General features: G+C 38.9%; 1 protein-coding gene across 1 annotated transcript in view; it reads right to left on the reverse strand.

The window, feature by feature from the left end:
• The window catches only part of dnajc2 (DnaJ (Hsp40) homolog, subfamily C, member 2), a 41044-nt gene extending 19848 nt beyond the window's left edge, over window positions 1–21196 (reverse strand). Inside the window, exons 1-6 of the mRNA XM_073066636.1 lie at window positions 20987–21196; window positions 13295–13485; window positions 7672–7747; window positions 5720–5818; window positions 5359–5500; window positions 2348–2428 (exon numbers count right to left, since the gene is read on the reverse strand). Coding sequence (XP_072922737.1) covers window positions 2348–2428; window positions 5359–5500; window positions 5720–5818; window positions 7672–7747; window positions 13295–13485; window positions 20987–21059 — 662 coding nt within the window. The 5' untranslated portion in view covers window positions 21060–21196. The remainder of the gene's footprint in view (window positions 1–2347; window positions 2429–5358; window positions 5501–5719; window positions 5819–7671; window positions 7748–13294; window positions 13486–20986) is intronic.

The following is a 21196-nucleotide window of genomic DNA, read 5'->3' on the forward strand; positions in this document are numbered from 1 at the left end:
GACTGGTACTTGCATTTGGACTCCAATAATAAGGCATACATCCTCAGGACATCCAAAAACATTGTATAGTTTTTGTATTACTTTATTAAATGCAGAAAAAAAATTAAGTTAATTTTTAATTAAATTAAGTTAATTTATTAATTTTTAAATTATTAAGCGCAGTGTGCTAGCACATGGCCAAGTGGTTAAGGCATTTGTCTAGTGATCTGAAGGTCGCTAGTTCGAGCCTTGGCTGAGGCTGCGTGTGTGTCCTTGAGCAAGGCACCTGACCACACACTGCTCTGCGATGACACCGATCCCAAGCTGTATGGGTCCTAATGCCCTTCCCTTGGACAACATCGGTGGCGTGGAGAGGGGAAACCTGCAGCTTGGGCAACTGCTGGTCTTCCATTAAAAAAAAAACCCTGCCCAGGCTTGCGCCCTGGAAACTTTCCAAGGCGCAAATCCATGGTCTATCGAGACTAACGGAGGCACTACAATTAAGTGCAGTCATTTATCACATGGGCAAGTCAAGAAGTCAGTCTGCACACTACAAAATCCCAGAAGAGGCATCAATCAGGATGATATTCTTGTCTGAATAACGCTGATGTTGTGTAATCTTTTAGTAACAAACTAATCAGCAGAGGACCCCAAGTCTCACACCAGGTCAGGAGAATAGCCCCTGAAATCGCAATGAATCATCAGCCATGCTGCATACTAGGTGTTGCTTGAAAACTGATAGACAAGAATGCTACTGACAATATTGACTAGTGCGATACATCACAAAGAAATATTTTTCAACTGGCATTAGGAAGGGAAATGCAATAAACTGGAATCTTAACTATAATAAGCACAGTTCAAACCAATGGAAAAACAATATTTCAGAATCTGAAAAATCATACAAGAGTTAAAATTAAGTTGTAAATTTCTCTAAGGAAGGAAATAATCACAATATTTTGTCAGTTTTACTTTATATCCTCAAAATTTAGGGGGAAAAGTTGCTTATTCCCAGCATTTTTAATTTTTTAGGATATGACTGGTTCTACACAATACGTTAAATCTATTGAAGGGATAAGCTTTACATCAAAATACAGTGATATCCAGTTTCTCACCCATATATAGGCCCATGCCCAGAAAACACAACCAAACATCTGAATGAACTCTGATGTACAGAACTATTTTCTTCCCTCTCTCCACTTTTAGCACGTCTACTGTCTTATCAGTCCTGTGTGCTTTTGATGCCATTCATTACAGTATTGCAGAAGTATGTGATCATATTTTATTTTCTGACTTGTGGACATCTGTAAAATTGGAACCGATGTTACCAAGGATGGCCTGTATTAAATGTAAACATTCGTAAGATGGATCACTGCTAAAACACAATGGAACAATAGAAACTTGCGCAATTTTAATTTCTGTAAATTACTCATGTGCTTGTTTAAAAAAACATGCATCAAACCTACAATTTTGAAGTTACTTGACTCTGTCCATTTCCACATTATGCTACTAAATGTAAAATGCCATCCTTTGAATATCGTTCATGATATTGCACTATAATTTAATTCTATGACTACAATCAGCTTATGATAATGAGATGAACTCATTACTCAAACAGCTGATCCATTTATAAAACATCACACAGAAGCAGCTGTTACTTCATCATGATTTAGGAAAAGCTCAAAGGCTTTGGGAAGGAATCGCCAGTGGGGATTTCTAGGGAGCCAAAAGGAGTTTTGATAAAGGTATTACATCCGAAGGGTTAAGACTAGACATACAGTCTTGGCACTCGATCGTCAGTGACATGGATAAGTGATTAAAGGCAGACATCTGTGGATGTCAGGCTATTCCAGATCAATGAGTCCTGGGATCAGATGTCATGCAAGCAGAAGGCACGAGAGACAGAGAGTCAGCTAGCCCGTTGTTTGAGGTCTAGAGTTCAGTGCCCTGTTACTGGCTGGTCTAGGAGTCGATATTGAAGATCGAATCCCAAAGGTTGATCAGAATTCAAAGCTTGATGCCAAAAGGCTGACGACTGGAGGCCGTGAGGCCTGTCCTGGGGTTGAAAGTGTGTGTGGTTGGGTGTAAGGGAGGAAACGGGCTTGTTTTGTTGCTTGCTGAGTTGTTCTGCCGAGCACTCTGGGCATGTTACGTTAGCGCCACAATGTGTGACGCTGAAATGTGTAGTGATCTTGCGGGCTGCCCACAGCACATCCTTAGGTTGCTAATGCAAACAATTCATTTCACTGGATTGTGATGTACACGTGATAAATAAATGAATCTTATATCTGAAGCTATATAAATTGTAAGAGAATATGTTTTTCTGAATAAAGGCATCAGAAATACAAGGCACCGGAAACAACAAACTTACCAGAATGAATAAAATGCATCAACTTCTTCAATGGAAGAATTCAAATTGCCCAGCTTTGGAACATGTTTGTTTTTAGACCACCTAAGAATAAAATGTGTAATTTTCATAGTTAAATGTTTAGTAAACAGTGCATGATAAAATCTTACAAAAGAAAAAGTTTTCAGTAAAATTCAATTGAACAGTTAAAACTAAAAACAAAATGAGAAACATACATTTAAGTATATCTGAGAAAGCTCTTTCAGTCTAATATGGACAGAGTTGAGAAAAAAACCATGTCTGGTAAAACTGGATTTGAAATGACAGATAACCCAACAGGCTAATCTGTTGTAATTCATGAGCCATTTAGTAAAATTTATTAGATCTATTCAATTTTCTTTCTAAACAATCAAAATTAGGTTTATTATCACTGACATGTCATGGAATTTGTTGTTTTGTAGCAATGAAAGACATTAAAAATTACTGTAAGTTGCAATAATAAATAACGCAAAATAGATCAACACCAGGCATTATAGTGAAAAAATAGATTGATCAAGTGGCAAATTATTGTTATAGGTCAGCTTTATCAAATTGGAATGCATTGTCAAGGGTGGAGTTCTTAATTCATTATACAGTCGGCCCTCCTTATCCACAAGGGATTGGTTCCGGGACCCCTCGCGGGCACAAAATTCGCGGATGCTCAAGTCCCTTATTCAACCTGTTTTAATGCACTGGACCTTAGGACCCAGCAGAACCCCAGATCTTATTTAACCTGTCTCAGTGCGGTGGACATTAGGGCCCGGCAGCAGAGATCTGAATCCGCAGTGTTTCTGTTCACGAAAATAATCACGGTCGCGACTGAAAATAAAGTGGAAATAATAGTGATCGGAAAGAGGTGAAACGCCATCGGTCAATGGAAAAGCGTTAGGCTACGTCGGTCAACAATCGGAACAATTTTAAAGGATAAAGTGAGAAAGGCCCTGCCTCGATGAAAGCTACAATTATTACTAGGCAACGCAGTGGTTTAATTATTGGGTTTTGGGGTTTTTGGGTTTTTGATCCTCCACATCAACCCGGCATGGTGGAGAGCAGGCTCGATAGCGGTCTGTCACTGGATCGAACTCAGGAACTTCTGTTCCTGAGCCCAGCACTGAAACATACATTAAATGTTTATATGCATAGAAAGGTAAAATATATATATGTGGACAAAGTTCCACATGGAAGGTTAGTTAAGAAGGTTCAGTCGTTAGGTATTAATGCTGGAGTAATAAAATGGATTCAACAGTGGCTAGATGGGAGATGCCAGAGAGTAGTGGTGGATAATTGTTTATCGGGATGGAGGCCGGTGACTAGCGGGGTGCCTCAGGGATCTGTTTTGGGCCCAATGTTGTTTGTAATATACATAAATGATCTGGATGATGGGGTGGTAAATTGGATTAGTAAGTATGCTGATGATACTAAGGTAGGAGGTGTTGTGGATAATGAGGTGGGTTTTCAAAGCTTGCAGGGAGATTTATGCCGGTTAGAAGAATGGGCTGAACGTTGGCAGATGGAGTTTAATGCTGAGAAGTGTGAGGTTCTACATTTTGGCAGGAATAATCCAAATAGAACATACAGGGTAAATGGTAGGGCATTGAGGAATGCAGTGGAACAGAGAGATCTAGGAGTGACAGTGCATAGTTCCCTGAAGGTGGAGTCTCATGTAGATAGGGTGGTGAAGAAGGCTTTTGGAACGCTGGCCTTTATAAATCAGAGCATTGAGTACAGAAGTTGGGATGTAATGTTAAAATTGTACAAGGCATTGGTAAGGCCAAATTTGGAATATTGTGTACAGTTCTGGTCACCGAATTATAGGAAAGATATCAATAAATTAGAGAGAGTGCAGAGACGATTTACTAGGATGTTACCTGGGTTTCAGCACTTAAGTTACAGAGAAAGGTTGAACAAGTTAGGTCTCTATTCATTGGAGCGTAGAAGGTTGAGGGGGGATTTGATCGAGGTATTTAAAATGTTGAGAGGGATAGATAGAGTTGACGTGAATAGGCTGTTTCCATTGAGAGTAGGGGAGATTCAAACGAGAGGACATGATTTGAGAGTTAGGGGGCAAAAGTTTAAGGGAAACACGAGGGGGTATTTCTTTACTCAGAGAGTGATAGCTGTGTGGAATGAGCTTCCTGTAGAAGTAGTAGAGGCCAGTTCAGTTGTGTCATTTAAGGTAAAATTGGATAGGTATATGGATAGGAAAGGAGTGGAGGGTTATGGGCTGAGTGCGGGTAGGTGGGTAGCGGGTAGGTGAGATTAAGAGTTCGGCACGGACTAGGAGGGCCGGAATGGCCTGTTTCCGTGCTGTGATTGTTATATGGTTATATACTATATACTAAGACAAACGTTTGACCGTTTGACTAACTGACGCTAAATAATACCGGATGTACCTGTTCCAACTTACTTAGTAAGAGAACTTCCGATTTTTTTTCGATCCCAATCCACGATAACCCACACACATCCTCTCATGTACTTCAAATCATCTCTAGATTACTTATAATACCTAATACAATGTAAATGCTATGTAAAATAGTTGTTATACTGCATTGATTAGGGAATAATGACAAGAAAAAAAGTCTGTACATGCTTGAACAACAAGTGCTGGAAGAGCACTTCTGGGTTTTTGCGATTTGCGGTTGGTTGAATTTGCGCATGCGGAACTCGTGGATAAGGAGGGCTGACTGTATTCAATTCAAGACAAAAGACCGTGACTGTTCAACTGAATAAAAATCTGGAAATTATGATGAGTTATTACTAACATGGCATTGGAAGCAATATCTAAAACTCCCCACAACCCATTACAATATAGTAACAGCATATTCTAAGAGTAGCACTTCAAGCATGCTCTGGTGAAACATTACTGTTCTTGACCTGAGTGGAATTCCTTTACCTTGTGATTTCATTCCAAATTTGCAGAAGTGATGTTAGTGCTGAATTCAATTCTTTCTTACAATTTAATTCTACAATGGAGTATATAGAGATTTTCCCCCTACCTGGCATTCCGTTCAAAGGCTGCTTGGAACACCTCAATGAAGTTCTCTTTTGCTTCACTTTTAGAAGGAATCATATTGTCAAAAGTGGGATCTACGCTGTCAAATGCCCGACGTTTCAAAGGATCTGACAATATTTCATTGGCTAAAAGGTTAGGAGAAAATTGTCAACGAATTAAACTGTGCACGTGACTTTGATCATCAGTTAACCTCACTGAATAGATGACTTTAATCACATTTTAAACAATTTCCATCAAAGTTATACTCCAAATTTTGGATTTTCTCCCCCATCCACCATCCTACAATTTGATAAGATATTTAAAAACAAATCACAACTTTGAATGCACACCAGTACAATTCTTACCTTTTGTGATACATGTAAAATAATCATTGTCTCCTTCCCCTATTTGTTCTCCTGCTGCTTTCCTTTTGTCTGGATGATGTTTCAATACCATGGCTTTATCTAAAAGAAAACAGGGTGGCTTAAGTTTGTTTCTGTCCAATACATTTCTGAGCAGATTTCATTTCAAAGATTTAACTTGGAAACTGTGCTAAGAATCGTAAATGATTCAAGCCCTCATGGCTTCCCCAAATGGTGCCATGTTATCAATAATTAATCCACCAGTTGAGAATTATTTTTCTCTTTCTCTGTATACAATTTGGTTTCCAGTCTAATCTGTATAATTAATTTTGTAGCTGCTTCAAAAAGTGTGATTCAGAGATTTTAACTTCAAAAGACGTCATTCAAATGGAAATAGCTTTATAAATTTATTCCATGAGGAGCCACAATTGCATTTTTAGAAGGATGGCAAATGCTTGGTTTAACAGATTTTGTCTGCAGGAGCATATAAAATAAAAATTTTGTCATAATTATATGAAGTAGTATTTGTATAATTTATTGAATTACCGTATTTGATTGTAAACTATTTTTACATGTGTTTAAATAAGGGGTTTTCAGATATAGATCAGTGACCCTGTAACCTGTCAAAAATTAACAAGGTACAGTAACAAGGTATCTGTCCAACTAGGTACATTCATATTGCAAGTTTCTGGCATCATATTTCTACTACTTTCAACAAATATATATATTTTTAAAACATACGATATTCACCATTTTCCAGATAGTAAACATTGAGCTTGGATTGAACAAGAAAGTAATTGGAGCTTTTTTTTATTATTAGAGGAATGACACCCCCCACACCAATACAAATATTAGAAAACAGTTGAGTTTGAATATAAATGCCAATGATATTTAAAGTTCCAGCTTTGAAGAATCAATGCTATTTGATTCCTGGATCCATATCTACGTGTCCTGTCTGATTGACCTGAAGCTCCTCTAAGCAGTACTGCAAGTGTAAGTATCAATTACATTGATTTCAGTTGGTGCATTAGCCCCCCATTGGTAGAAATCATTGTGGTTGGACTGTCTTTAGCTGAAACTGTAGTAGCTGGACTGTTTGTGTTTCAACTTCAGATGAAGGCAAGCTGTGCTACAAGTGACAATGATGTAGAATTACTCCAAACACTAAAGCTTTCAAATTATTATGTTAGAGGTCTCAAAAGGTTTTGCGAACTTCAATGGCTATTGTCTTCACAAAATACACAACAGTAGTCCAAAAGGTGATGTCAAAGTAATGCTGAGGTTAGGCTAACATCATTAATGTGCAAATACTCCAGAAATTGCAGGATGGGGCAGGTGAATAATTAAACATAGAAAATCAAAAAGATGTTGCCAAAGTTGTGCTATTCCAGCCCTAACTTTATGAAAGTGAATGTCTAATCCTCCATTCATTCAGATCACAGGTGTCCTGTAGAGGATACTGAAGCATTTTATCTCACCTTTACAATAAGTTGCAATGCAAAATGAAAATAAAGATAAAAATCAGGATATCAAATAATAAGGATGAAAGCGAATTCCCTGCATCATGAAATTCCAGCCAAACACTTTTATATCTTTGATGTTATTGCCCTTCATTGCATCACTTTCACATGATCAAACAAAATGCACAGCTGGTCTAGAGCATAACCAGAAGCAGAATTAGGCTGTTCAGACTCTCAAACATGCTCTATTATTCAACATGACTGATCTACCATCATATTCTTGCTTCCTTTTACATAAGAATCTAATAATTTCTGGTTTGAAAATAAAGGGTAAAGAAAACATCAAAAATTATTGTTCAGGTTCTTTGCCTGTGAGTTAGCTATCTAAAATTTCTCAAACGACATTTAAATTCCATGTAACACATATCAAGCACAGTACAAAACTAAAAGGGTTTCCAAACGAGTGAACCCTTCAGTTAGTGGGAAAATGCTTACGCGCTGACTTGATTTGTCTCTGTGTTGCTTTGTATCTCAAATGTCCTAACCCAAGAACAGCATAATGATCTTGATTCTGTAAAAAAATTAAAACACCATCAACTTAACCATAAAATTAATACAGATGGACAGCTTAATTAATTGATAAACCAAGATGCATTACTCCAATGCACTCTTAAATTCAGATTGAGTTCCTAGCATTTAAAACTTGACTGTTCCCCTTATGTTTTAACCATAAAGAGGAAGTTATTACATCAAAAACAGAAAATGCCCCGTCCCTGAAATGTTGACTGTTTCCCTTTGTGTGGATGTTGCCTGACCTGCTAAGCTTTTACAGCTTTCAGAATATTTTATATTTTTCCACAGGATATACTTCATTTTGCTGTTTTAAACAAACCCCATAAACATGGCAAATAACAAAAGCCAGACTATTTAGCAGTGTTACGAACCCCGTAACTGGGTCACTTACCAGCAAAGATAGAGAGGTCCATTGAAGTCTGATGGTACTATTTTTAACAGTATTTATTAGTGAAGATACACAAAAATAATAGCAATGCAAACATACAGATAATATACGTCGTCAATACTAAATCTAAAATTGCGGGTATAATAATAATCAATAAGAAATAAGCTCTATCGTTGTCTAGGGGATAAATGTATTGTCCGATGGAAATATAAAAGTCACTCAGTTCATTCAGGCTGCAGCCTTTTGTTGGAGAGAGAGAGATTTTTTAGAAACTTGCCGGCTTTCCTTTTGTTATGATTTCGATCCTTCGGGAGTCCCGTTGGGATGGCCGTTCACTTGTGGCCTCTCCTTTAGCTAAAGCCGTTCTTCCTTGGTGAGGCCGCCAATCCTAGGAAAAGGGAAAGGACGCACACGAGCCCCCCACCGGCTGTCGCTATTAAATGCTGTCACGGGATTTCTAGCGTTTCTCCTGGTGCGTCTGAAGGGGTTGTTCCCCAGACCCTCTTTTATCCTTACTCACGGGGTCTCAGATGTCAATCAGGTTGGGATGATGCAATCCCTCAACCAGCCCACTCTGGTCGTCCCCTGAGGGCTTCGATGAATAGTACAGTACTCAATACACAATTCCGTCTCCAAGAGACAATGGCCGTTATCCGTGGCTTTGTCTCGCTGAGGCCAGGACACATTCCAAAACCTTGAGGATTCTCTCTCATTTCCTGGGTCCCAGACCCGAATTAATAGCGATCTTCCGATTCTCAAGAAGGAGGGGGCTACTTTGTACCCTTCGGCCCCTCAGAGTTGTGGCACATTCATAGCAGCAGCAGTTTATTAAATCAGCTGATTTGAATTTTACCATCAGCCCTCATACTTTGGTCCTTAGTGGCTTTGTATCCTTTCAGACATACTGGAACTATTTTTTGTTTAATGCTGTGCAGGTGGGATTATATATTTAATTAAATATAAGAATTGATTTGGAGAAAACTATCAAATAAGGATAAAAGATAGAAACAAATCAAAAATATCATGTTATGAAAAGAAATGAGCTGAGAGAGTATGATGAAGGCTGGAGGACTGAGATTAATTAGGACAAATGAGAGCAAGGAAAGAAAAATGCTGGGAACGAGATACAAAATATTGCAGATCCTGGAAATTTGAAAAATTAGTGGAAATACCCAACAATTCAGGGAGCGTCTACAGGGAGAGTAAAAGTAAGTTATGCATGATTATCGTTCACCAGAATTGCCCAGCTACAGCACAAACTGGAAAAGCTGGTTACCAAACATTCAGTTGAGTCCAGAGAGTATAACATGACAAACTGAAAGATGAGATACAATTCTTTGAGATTACTTTGGGTTTTGCTGGAATACAAAAGGCCAAGGACAAAATAATGAAAAATTAAACTGGTAACTGGAAGCTCAGGATTGCCTTTGTATTCTGAACAAAGGTGCTCTGCTTTGATTTCACTGACATAGCGGAGACAACATAGGCATTTGAGAGGCTTTCATGAATATGCAGGGAATGGAGAGATAGGGATCATGTGCAGGCAGAAAGGATTTTTTTTAAATTTACCCATTAATGAGATGTGGGCATTTATTGCCCATCCCTAGTTGCCCATGAGGGGTAGTGATGAGCTGCCTTCTCGAACCGCTGCAGTCCCTGAGGTGCAGGTACACCCACAGTGCTGTTACGGAGCGAATCCCATGATTTTGAGCCAGTAATGATGAAGGACAAGTCAGGATGGTGAGTGACTTGGAGGGGGATTTCCAAATGGTGGTGTTCCCAGGTATCTGCTGTTCTTGTCCTTCTAGATGGTAGTGGTCGTGGGTCTTGAAGGTGCTGCCTTAGGAACTGTGGTGTGTTGTTGCAGTGCATCTAGTAGATAGTACACACTGCTGCAACTGTTCATCAATGGTGGAGGTACTGGATACTTGTGGAAGGGTACTAATCAAGTGGGCTGCCTTGTACTGATGGTGTCCAGCTTCTTGAGTGTTGATGACAGACAGACATACTTTATTGATTCTGAGGGAAATTGGGTTTCGTTCCAGTTGCACCAACCAAGAATAGTGTAGAAATATAGCAATATAAAACCATAAACCATAAATAATTAAATAATAAGTAAATTATTCCAAGTGGAAATAAGTCCAGGACCAGCCTATTGGCTCAGGGCGTCTGACACTCTGAGGGAGGAATTGTAAAGTTTGATGGCCACAGGCAGGAATGACTTCCTATGACACTCAGTGTTGAGTCTCTGGCTGAATGTACTCCTGTGCCTAACCAGTACATTATGGAGTGGATGGGAGACATTGTCCAAGATGGCATGCAACTTAGACAACATCCTCTTTTCAGACAGCACCGTCAGAGATGCACTCATCCAGGAGAGTGATGAGTATTCCATTACACTCCTGAACTGAGCCTTGTAGATGGTGGACTGGCTTTGAGGAGTCAGGAGGTGAATTACACACTGCAGGATTCCGAGCCTTTGACCTGCTCTGGTAGCCATGGTGTTTATATGGCTAGACCAGTTCAGTTTCTTGTCAATGGTAACCCCCCAGGATGTTGATAGTAAGGGATTCAGTGATGGTGATGCCACTGAATATCAAGAGACGATGGTTAGAGCCTCTCTTGTTGGAGATGGTCATTGCCTGGCACTTGTGCGGCTCTAATGTTACTTGCCACTTGTCAGCCCAAGCCTGGATATTGTCCAGGTCCTGCTGCATTTGGCTATGAACAGCTTCACTATCTGAGGAGTCACAAAGCTGCAGAACATTGTGCAGTCATCTGCGAACATCCCCACTTCTGACCTTATGATGGAAGGAAGGTCATTGATGAAGCAGCTGAAGATGGTTGGTCCTAGGACACTTCCTAGGGAACTCCTGCAGTGATGTCCTATGAATGAGAAGAGTGACCACCTCAACCATCTTCCTTTGTGCCAGGTATGATTCCAACCAGCGGAGGGTTTCCCACCTAATTCCCATTGACTCCATTCTTAGTTTAATCTACTTATTGTGGGCTATATGCCATACTGTTCTAGTACTCAGATACATTCCAACCATGGTAGAGTCTGATATAAACATCTCTCCCATTTTATTCTAGCTTTTAGCTATACAAGTTGAAGATCCATTGAACATTTATTTCTAAAAAAAACACTACCATTATTTTTCAATAATTTGCTTTCCCATCTCCCTGAATTTCTTTGAGTTTGTGCTGGAGTCTGAGTCACAGTTTGTACAGCACCGAATGAGCCCTTCAGCTGATCACATCCAAGCCAGCTTTTTTTCATTTACATTAATCTCATCTGTCTGTACAGGGCCTGTATCCTTCTATGCTTTGCCTATTTAAGTGCCTATATCTCTTAAACATGGTGACTGGATCTGACTTCACCACTTCCTCCAACAATTTCCAGATACGGTCGGCCCTCCTTATCCGCAGGGGATTGGTTCTGGGAACCCCGCGGATACCAAAATTCGTGGATGCTCAAGTCCCTTATTTAACATGTATCAGTGCGGTGGTCTTTAGGACCCAGCAGAACCCCGGACTTTATTTAACATGTCTCCGTGTGGTGGACATTAGGACCTGGTGGCGCAGCTCTGAATCCGCGGTGTTTCTGTTCACGAAAATAATCACGATTGCGATTGAAAATAAGGTGGAAGTAATAAAGTGATCGGAAAGAGGTGAAACACCATTGATCATTGGAAAAGCGTCAGTCAACCATCGGAACAATTTTAATGGAACATGTAAAAGACCCTGCCCCGATGAAAGCTACAATTATTACTAAGCAATGCAGTAGTTTAATTATTGAAATACGTATGTTTCTTAAGTGTTTTATATGCATAAAAAGGTTAAATATGTACTATATACTAAGAAATACGTTTGACTGACGCTAAATAATACCGGATGTACCTGTTCTGACTTCAAATCCGACTTAAAGACAGACTCAAGAATGGAACTCATTCAAAACCCGGGGACTGCCTGTACTTTTAAGCCATTTCTAGATTACTTATAATACCTAATACGATGTAAATGCTATGTAAATAGTTGTTATACTGTATTGTCTAGGGAATAATGACAAGAAAAAATAGTCTGTACGTGCTCAAGCAACGAGTGCTGAAGAGAGAACTTTCGGGTTTTCCCGATCCGCGGTTGGTTGAATCCGCGTATACAGAATCCGCAGATAAGGAGGGCCGACTGTACCAATTACTCTGTAAAAACTTTCCCCTGAAGTTCCCTTTAATACGTCTTCCTTTCATCTTAAACCTATGATCTCTTGTTTTTGTTCCCAACACTTCCCCTATATAGAAAATGCCTGAAATTTTATTTAACCCAACTTATGTGCACGTAAATCCTACAATTTTGTCCACTTCCCAGATTCAATGTTGCCATTAATTTCAACATCTGTCTATACTATTTACTATGCCCCTAATCTTTACACCATCTACAAATTTCAATAAATAACTCACCGTTACATTGTCCAAATCATTAAAATAAAATGAATAAGTAAGGACTCACAAAACAATTTGGAACAGTCAGTACAGCACAGGAACAGGCCCCTTATGAAACACTAAACACACATTTCCAATCGCGGTAGATACCCATTAACCCTAATCTATTTTCTACTACCAAATTAACCACCAAAGCAGGTCAAAAATTTGCCTTCAGCTCTATGAGCTTTAAATTTAACCAAACTAATCCGTGGATCCTTGTCAAATGCTTTCAGCAGGCTCACGTCATCAACAAGCATGTTTGGAAAAAATGAATTACCATTTGGAGACTCACCAACTCTATAACTTATTAGTACAATGTTAAGTGCAGCTTCGCTCACCAGATGTTGTTAATGTACTATTTCCAACATTTTCTATTTTTAAAGTAGCATTCATTTATGGTCAACAGGCTGATGTGGCAAAGCTATCATGGAAATCTTTATCAATTCTCAATGACAATGAACTAGATTAAAATAAACAACCTGACTTTTTAAAATTATAGAGATTAATGTGCAGGTATTAAGGAAAATTAACCAGATATAACCAACAAATTAAAACTGACAAAATGGCTCAAGAATCAAAGCAAATGAATAAATTAAGAATACAAAAATGTATTAACATGCTTAAATTGCTATTTGACTGCAGACAGAAATTTTAAATACCGTACACCTATACATACCTTCCAGTCTTTTGGCTCAAGTGTTTTCAGCAATGGATATTCCTCAAGTTGTAATTCTTCATCTTCTGACTCAGAAGATGATTCTTTCTCATCTTCCAATTCATGAAAGGAAGCTGATACATTCCTTGCCCGTCTCTTTACAAGAGCCTCAAACCATCTTCCAACTGGCTCCACTGGGCACAGTACAGAAGCTGCATGGAAAATGAGATCACTTGAAAAGGTCTTGCTGATACAGACGTTCTTATGACAATAACTAAAAATATTATTACTACTACTGTACTCTAATGGAGCAACAAGCCAAGAAAAGAACTAAAATTCTGGGTGTGGTATATGAAAGAGATTAAAATCAGAAAACAATGATGGTTAATATTTGGATTTTAAAAATCTACAAAGCAGGAAACAATGAACAGAGGCTAGGCTGTTCCTTTAATTCAGTCCTAAGACAATGCATTTCAAAAATTTTGCATAGTGAATGATAGCGAGTTCACAGCACTCATTTTTGGAGTAAATTAAAGTGAATTCTAAACCTGAATAGTTAAATGCCAAAATCTATATATTGCTGTTTGATTTACTCCATTTCACTAGACTAGTAACGAAATCAATAGAATCACCACTGAAATACACAAGGTTGTAGAGTTGTGATTATTCATTAAACCTATTAAGTTAACATTCGTACATCTCAAATGTAAATACCACAATCAAGTCTTAATTACAATCAACCCATTTTCCAGAGCTAAAAAAATGATGAAATCTCAATACTACACAGGAAAGATTTTTATAAACTGTAATTTAATTTAATTATCATCCCCTACTTCTACATCATTTGTGCTCAAAGCTACATTTTAGACACGATTAGCCTCACATCTCAGTGAACGTTCTTCAGACAGACATTGTATCCCATCCTGATTACAAGTGCTCAGGGTCCCTGCATTGGGTGCAAACTGCTGCTCAAGATCTATGAAAAAGCTGTGGGTAGTCAATAAGCTCTGTGCATGGCAGATACTAACTACAAAACCTGTGTGAATATCTAGCCCAAGAACTAGCACACCACTCAAGATTCATCTCACCGAATACTTTTTAAAATAAAAAAAACTATATAAATTGAACCTCAGGTTCAGAAACATAGATTTAAAAAGTTAAAAATTCTGAAACAGAGTTAAGATTATTATTCACTGAAGAGGCCTTTTCATGAAGCACTGAAATTTAACTCTAAACTGTGCATTTTCAGTGTGGACTAAATCTCCAAATAATAAATAACAAATTTAAACTGATGTGGTATTTTGCTAAGATTAAAAACAATTCCTTTTGGAATCAATCTAGATCTACTGTATTTAAAAGACTCCAGATTGGCAACAAGGTTAACTTCTAATAAACTTAAACGTTATTGTTACAGATTTCCTCCCCCACCAGTGGTGGCTTTCATATGACTTGCTGAGAAGCTTTACCCGTTAATCATCACAGTGAAACCAGATTTGTCCAAAATTAGAATATTGTAGGTTCATCCCACTGAAGATGTGAACTGATGCAGGGTTTAATCCTGAAAGGCTGGCAATTCCTTTCCCACCTTCACTGATGCTGTCGAGTTTCTCCAGCAGTCTGTTACTTGAGTGCATAATCTCTTCACAAAAAACTATGCCACTTCAAAACTCATTCATATATTGCAAAGTGCTTGAGGTACTGCTGATTTGAAACTACATAAAAATGATACCTGTTTCTTCACTGCTTTTCCAGTCAATATTCAGCATTAATATTGTTATAGGAATGGCTGATGCATTGAAATTTAACAAGAGGTACAAAATTTCTGGTCAAAGAAGTGATAAAATGAGAACCAGTAGCAAAATTAACCCCAGTTTTTTCTATCAAGTATTGCAGAGTACTTAAAAGTATAGTTAGTGCCTGTTGTGTCACTGGGGTTTAGGACAGCATTTAAAACTATATCAGAACCAAACATAGAAATTGATTACTGAAAATGTAATGTATACGCACCTGCATTATAAATTATAGAATTACAAATAGTAATTGACATGCTGCTTTTGCCTTTTTCTTTGCTCAGTAATTATACAAACCTTTAATGTTAGTGGCAGCATGCCTAGCTTGTATAGATTATCTGTGATACTATTTAAACATGCTGTTCAATGCACGGTTCAACAAAGATCAAACCAGGTCACCATTAATAAACCAGCTAATTTACTGCTTCCCCACTGATCTCTCAAATCTACCATGTTAATTGATGTTCTCAATAGCAAACAGCAGGGTTAGATTTATAATGTGTTTCTAGCCAACTTATGTATTAACCATGCTTAATATCGAGTTTGGAAAAAAACATTGTGAAATAATTTATGTTAAATTTTTATTATCATGGACTTCCGGTAACATGGCGATTGCTTAGCTGCTCCGAACTTTTGTTCCGTTACTGTCGCTACCTTTGCACTAAATGTCTCCATTTTATAAAGCTTAGATAGGAATTTTTTCGGTATCTCTTACTTGCCTGTGAATATATCTAACCTACAATGTCTAGCAAGAGCTCTAAATCCGGGAGAAAAGAAACTACGACTTCGTCGGGCGTGACGATGAAGGCACTTGAAAATCTCCGAGACAAAATCTTAAAGCAAATTAAAACCGCTTTCAAACAGTTAGAAGACAAACTGGATCGAATCAACGATAAAGTGGACAAACATGCTGAACACCTATCTCGCATCGATTCGACTTCTGAAGCTTTAGAAAGTCGGGTTCGATACTTGGAGACTCTCTGTTCCAGCTTAGAGGAAAAATCTAACAAACTTCTTTCCAAAATGGTGGATCTCGAAAATCGTAGCAGACGCTGTAACATCAGAATTCTGGGATTATCAGAGGCGACTGAAAAGGGATCAACCGTGAAGTTTTTCGCCGAGTTTCTCTGTGAGATATTCGGGAAGGATCTGCTTCCAAACCCGCCCGAGCTCGAACGGGCACACAGAGTTAATGTCCCCCCCGGAATTCTGGGCACCCGTCCGCGACCAGTAATCTTGTGTTTCTATCAATACCAGGTAAAACACAGTCTGATTGTAGAGGCACGTCGCAGAGGCTCTTTTTCTTTCCAGGATACAACCATTCGCTTTGTGGAAGATTTTGCACCCCAGACTTTAAAGATGCGCGCTGAGTATAAAGGCGTAATGAAAGTGCTTTTTGATCGTGGTTTCAAACCTTCCTTTCGTAATCTTGCTGACCTAAGAATCAAGTTTAATACCGGGGAATTCAAGTGGTTCAAATCAGCGAGGGAAGCCGAAGCGTTTGTGGCAAGTCTTCCGGCTATCCAGTCATCTTCGGAATCTGATCGGACTTCCTAAAATGGTGGATAAGTACTCCTCGTAGTAAAATTACTTTCTCTGGACTCGGAATTCACTTGAATCACTCAGACATTATTCACTGAAACTCTAAAGGCTGTTGACAATCTCTCCCGGGATTTAGTGTGTGTGTAATCTATTTTCACCTCTGTATAACTTTACCTACAGAGTTCTACAACTAAATCTAACTTGTTTTGGAGGTTTGAAGTCTTTAATGAAGGCCTCCCTGTTTGTCCGTTCACAGTTCAACTGCTGATTTATTTTTCCTCTGTTTTAAATACTTATTTATTTTCTTTTTCTTTTCTTCACCCCCTTTTTTTTCCATTCTCTGAATGTTTTTTTCTCCCTTCTCGGTAAACGGTTGATAAATACTCGTCTTGAATTTACAATTTTCCCCTTCCTCTTTTTTTTCTTTTTCCTTCTTACCTTTTTTTTTCCCTTTCTCTTACTTTATCCTTCTATAATATTTCGCGGGTAGATTAGTTTTGGTTTTCTTCCGATTTTCTCTGTATTAAGTTGTATATCTCGGCAGAAGGCGTTCTAATCTGTAGTTATGTTTCCTAGTGCATAAACTAGTTACTGTTTGTTATAGCATTTATACGGAACTGCTGTCAATGACACAGATCTGGAAGTTGTATTTGGGTTAATTTCTTTGGTAGAGCTAGCTACTTGTTTTGGTAGCCGTCTAGTTTTGGGTTGTGTGGGTGGGGTGGGTTTTCCAGTTCCAACATTTCTTTATTGTTTAGGACATGTTTATATTTTGACCTTACGAATCTATGTTTACATCTCTGCTCCCAGACTGCTATTGTACTGCTTGACTTTTTATATGCCTGCTGCCTTTTATGCATTAGTAATTGATAATGGCTAGTGCACTTAAATTTGTGAGCTGGAATGTAAAGGGACTGAACCACCCTGTTAAAAGGAGGAAGGTATTCTCACATATTAAACAACTCAAAGCTGACATTGCTTTCCTCCAAGAAACTCATATTCGTTCATTATTCAGCTCTCAATTCGGATTTAAAGTTCCATAAGATCTGGGGGCCTTTTATCGACTACTTTCATAACCTTCCTCTTGACTAGGGTTTTTTTTTTCCCTTCGGTCCCTTGCTTTCAGCTCCCTTTCTTTTCTGGTAGTAGGCATTATTATCCTCTGTTGCTAAGTGTATTCACAGTCTGGGAGTTTGATTGTCCGGACTTATACTCTCTATATTGTGTGGTGGTTGGTCTGGAATTGTTGTTTTTTTTTCTTGTGTTGTGGGGTTTGGGGAGGACACTAAGCTCACTTGTCTTTAATTTAGGTGCTTTTTTGTTAAATTCTCTTCCTCTGTAGCATATTGATATTGTATGCTTAACCTTGCTCTGTATTAATGCTCCTCATTGGGATTTGGGGTTTTTAATTTTGTAAAATGTTTTGAAAAACTAATTAAAAAATTTTTTTAAAAAATAAATTTATTATGAACCCACATCCATTGACATTATTTTGGAGAGGTAAGCATTTCACAAAGTAGAGTAAATAAATTTTGAATATCATAAAGTAAATAAATAGTTCAGCCCATCTTAGTAAATCGCAATGTGGGATCAGCAGTGGAAAGGGTGGGTGAGCAGGCCCAAGTTCCTGGGCATCAGTATCTGAGAGGATCTATCCTGGACCCAACAATATTGATGCAATCGAGCAGGCATGACGTGACAGCAGCTATACATCATTAGAAGTTTGAGGAGATTTAGTAAGTCACCCAAGACTTCAGTAAGTTTCTACAGATGTATAGTGGAGACCATTCTGACTGGTAGCATCACCACCTGCAATGAAGGCTCAAGTGCACAGGATTGAAAGAGGCTGCAGAGGATTCTAGACCTAGCCAGCTCCATCACAAGCACACGGCTCCCCACTATCAAGGACACCTTCAAAAGGCAGTGCCTCAGGATGACGGCATCCATTATTAAGGTCCTACAATTGGGACATACCCTCATCTCAATAATACTGTTAGGGAAGAGTACAGAAGCCTGAAAACCCTCACTCAATGTTTTAGGAACAGCTTCTTCCTCAATGCCATCAGATTTCTGAATGGTCCATGAACACTACTCACTATTCCCCTAGGACTATTTTAACTGTAACTGAGAGTAATTTTTATGTCTTGAACTGTACGGCTCCCACAAAACATCAAATTCCACGACATACATCAGTGATAATAAACTTGATTCTGATCTGCAGAGTGTGCTTTGTTTTTAAATGCAAGATTTGCTTTATTTTCAGTCAATGGAGGTCCAGCTATCAGTATTCAACCCAACACCAACTGGTTTTACTTAGCCATACAAACGTTGATGCATAGTAACACTAAAACCACATGCAGATAGCAGGTTATTCTACAAGTACTGGACTGAAGCACAAACAGCAACTATGCTTAACAAAATCAAGTTTATTAAAGGAACCTCAGCAAAGCATGAGCATGGACTTACCTCTTGCCCATGAGACCAGAGACATTAGGCTTGATACCACATCAATCATGGCTGAAAGTACCAGATTGCTGCGCAGCTGTCCACTACCAAGCCGCTATGATTTTTGCCAACAACACGTTCTAAAATTTCATGCTGAGATAACTAAAAGGTAAAACATGTTTCTCCCTTGTCAGATTAATGCTGATTAAACTGTCAACAAGGAGACTGCAAAGAGAGGATGTTTCCATGGCATCTGAAGATAGCCAAACAGTTCTTTATGTGTGGGTTATCCATCTGTTTTATTTGTTTCAGGATTTCAGATAGACTTTGTTAGAATTTCATTAATATATTTCCCAGCATGCCTTCAGTTCCCTCCAATTTATAGTAACATATTACTTTTTATTCTCATACCCTGTCTAATACCCCTCACTGCCAGCTATTGCCTCTATCATCCCCAACATTTATGACATATGAAATTCAGTTTAGGGTTAACCATTGTTCCAGTGTTTCTCAGTTCCAGTCTTTGTGGAGCATTTGGCAAATAAGAAAATACTCAATGTAAGACAACAGTGACTGTTGTCTTACAGATCTTCAGTGAACAACTTGGCCTTTCGTCATCTTGTTGGTTCCTTCACAAATTCTTTGCTTTGCTTTCAAGATCTAATTTTGCTCGTTGTCATGTTTCTGCACTTCACCTACATCACATGATCCACTGGGAAGCTTTCTGCTTTCTTCTCTACGGTTTATAAAATACTATTCTTGCAACTTGTCACCTCTCCTTTTCTTTCCTTCCTCAACTTTTAGTTACTCCCCGGAAAAAAAAATCAATGCAAACATTATTTGCTTTCCTCTTCCCCTTCACTTCCTCTAATTAAAAATAAACCTTTTTTTCATTTAAAATCTATCAGTTGATTATACGATATAGAATAGATTATACAAATAGCTAACCTCAACAAAATTGGAATGCATCATATTTCATAAAGGACTCATGTATTATCAAAATCAAAACTTGTCATAATTTGACTAGCACTTAACCTTGAAATTCTTAAAATACCTATAACGAAAATCATTTGCCACTCTGATGCAATATTTATTTATTGAAATACAGTGTGGAATAAGCCCTTCCAGTGAGCTGTGTCGCTTATCAACCCTCGATTTAACCCTTACAATGACCAATTTCCTTTGAACTGTGGGAGGAAATCAGAGCATCTGGAGGAAACCTAGAAGTCATGGAGAGAACATACAATCTCCTTACAGACACCAGCAGGAAATGAACCTGCATTGCTGGTACTGTAAAGCGTTGTGCTAACCACTACACTACCGTGCCACAATCTAGTGTTGTTTCACTAACTTGCAGGTTACAGATCATCACTGACCTCTGAAATCTTCAATCTCGATGGTTACAACTATTCAATTAGATCTCAGCTTGTACACTTCATCCTTTTGTCTCTCGAATGCCCATATCCCAATTTACTTCCAAATCAAAAGTTCTACCATGCTCAGCCACGAATATACTCAACCACTAAGCATACTTAACTGTCCTCCTAGGTCGAAAATTTTAAAGACTCAGTGCAAAGTAATTTCTCATCTCAGTATAAAATGAAATTATAAAACAATATCCCGTCCTGCACACCACACTCAACCCTCAGTTGCAGATTCTCAGAACCACCTACGGCTCCATACTCTAAATACTGTGAAGTATAACGCTCAAGTCTCATCAAGGTGGAAGAAAAATCACGGCATAAAATCTCATACAGTTGTCGAAACGTTAAAAGTGAAGGTGTTGCAAATCCAGCGACCGGGCTGATGAGCAGGAGTGTGCTGCCAACCTGACTTCAGCGGCTCAATCTCTACCCCGTGCTGAAGCTTGGGCCTGGGGCCAGGGCAGACCGACCAGGAGCGGCGCTTCCCTCCCCAGCGCTGCGTCGAATCTTACCTGCCAGGGGCTTCAAAACAGCAGAGGCCAGGCCCTCCGGCGCCTCACGCAGCATGACTGGGTCACCGACCATTCAAGGGGCTGCAAACCCACCCAATCAGCCAGCCTCCGGGCTCCGGCACTGCGACAGCACTAAGGATCCTCGCCGTGGCCGCGGCCGCCGCCACATGAACCGGCCGGCTACTTTCACCGGAACACTTCCGGGGGACG

The sequence above is a fragment of the Hemitrygon akajei genome, chromosome 14 (genome assembly GCF_048418815.1).
Source record: "Hemitrygon akajei chromosome 14, sHemAka1.3, whole genome shotgun sequence".
Taxonomy (NCBI): Eukaryota; Metazoa; Chordata; class Chondrichthyes; order Myliobatiformes; family Dasyatidae; genus Hemitrygon; species Hemitrygon akajei.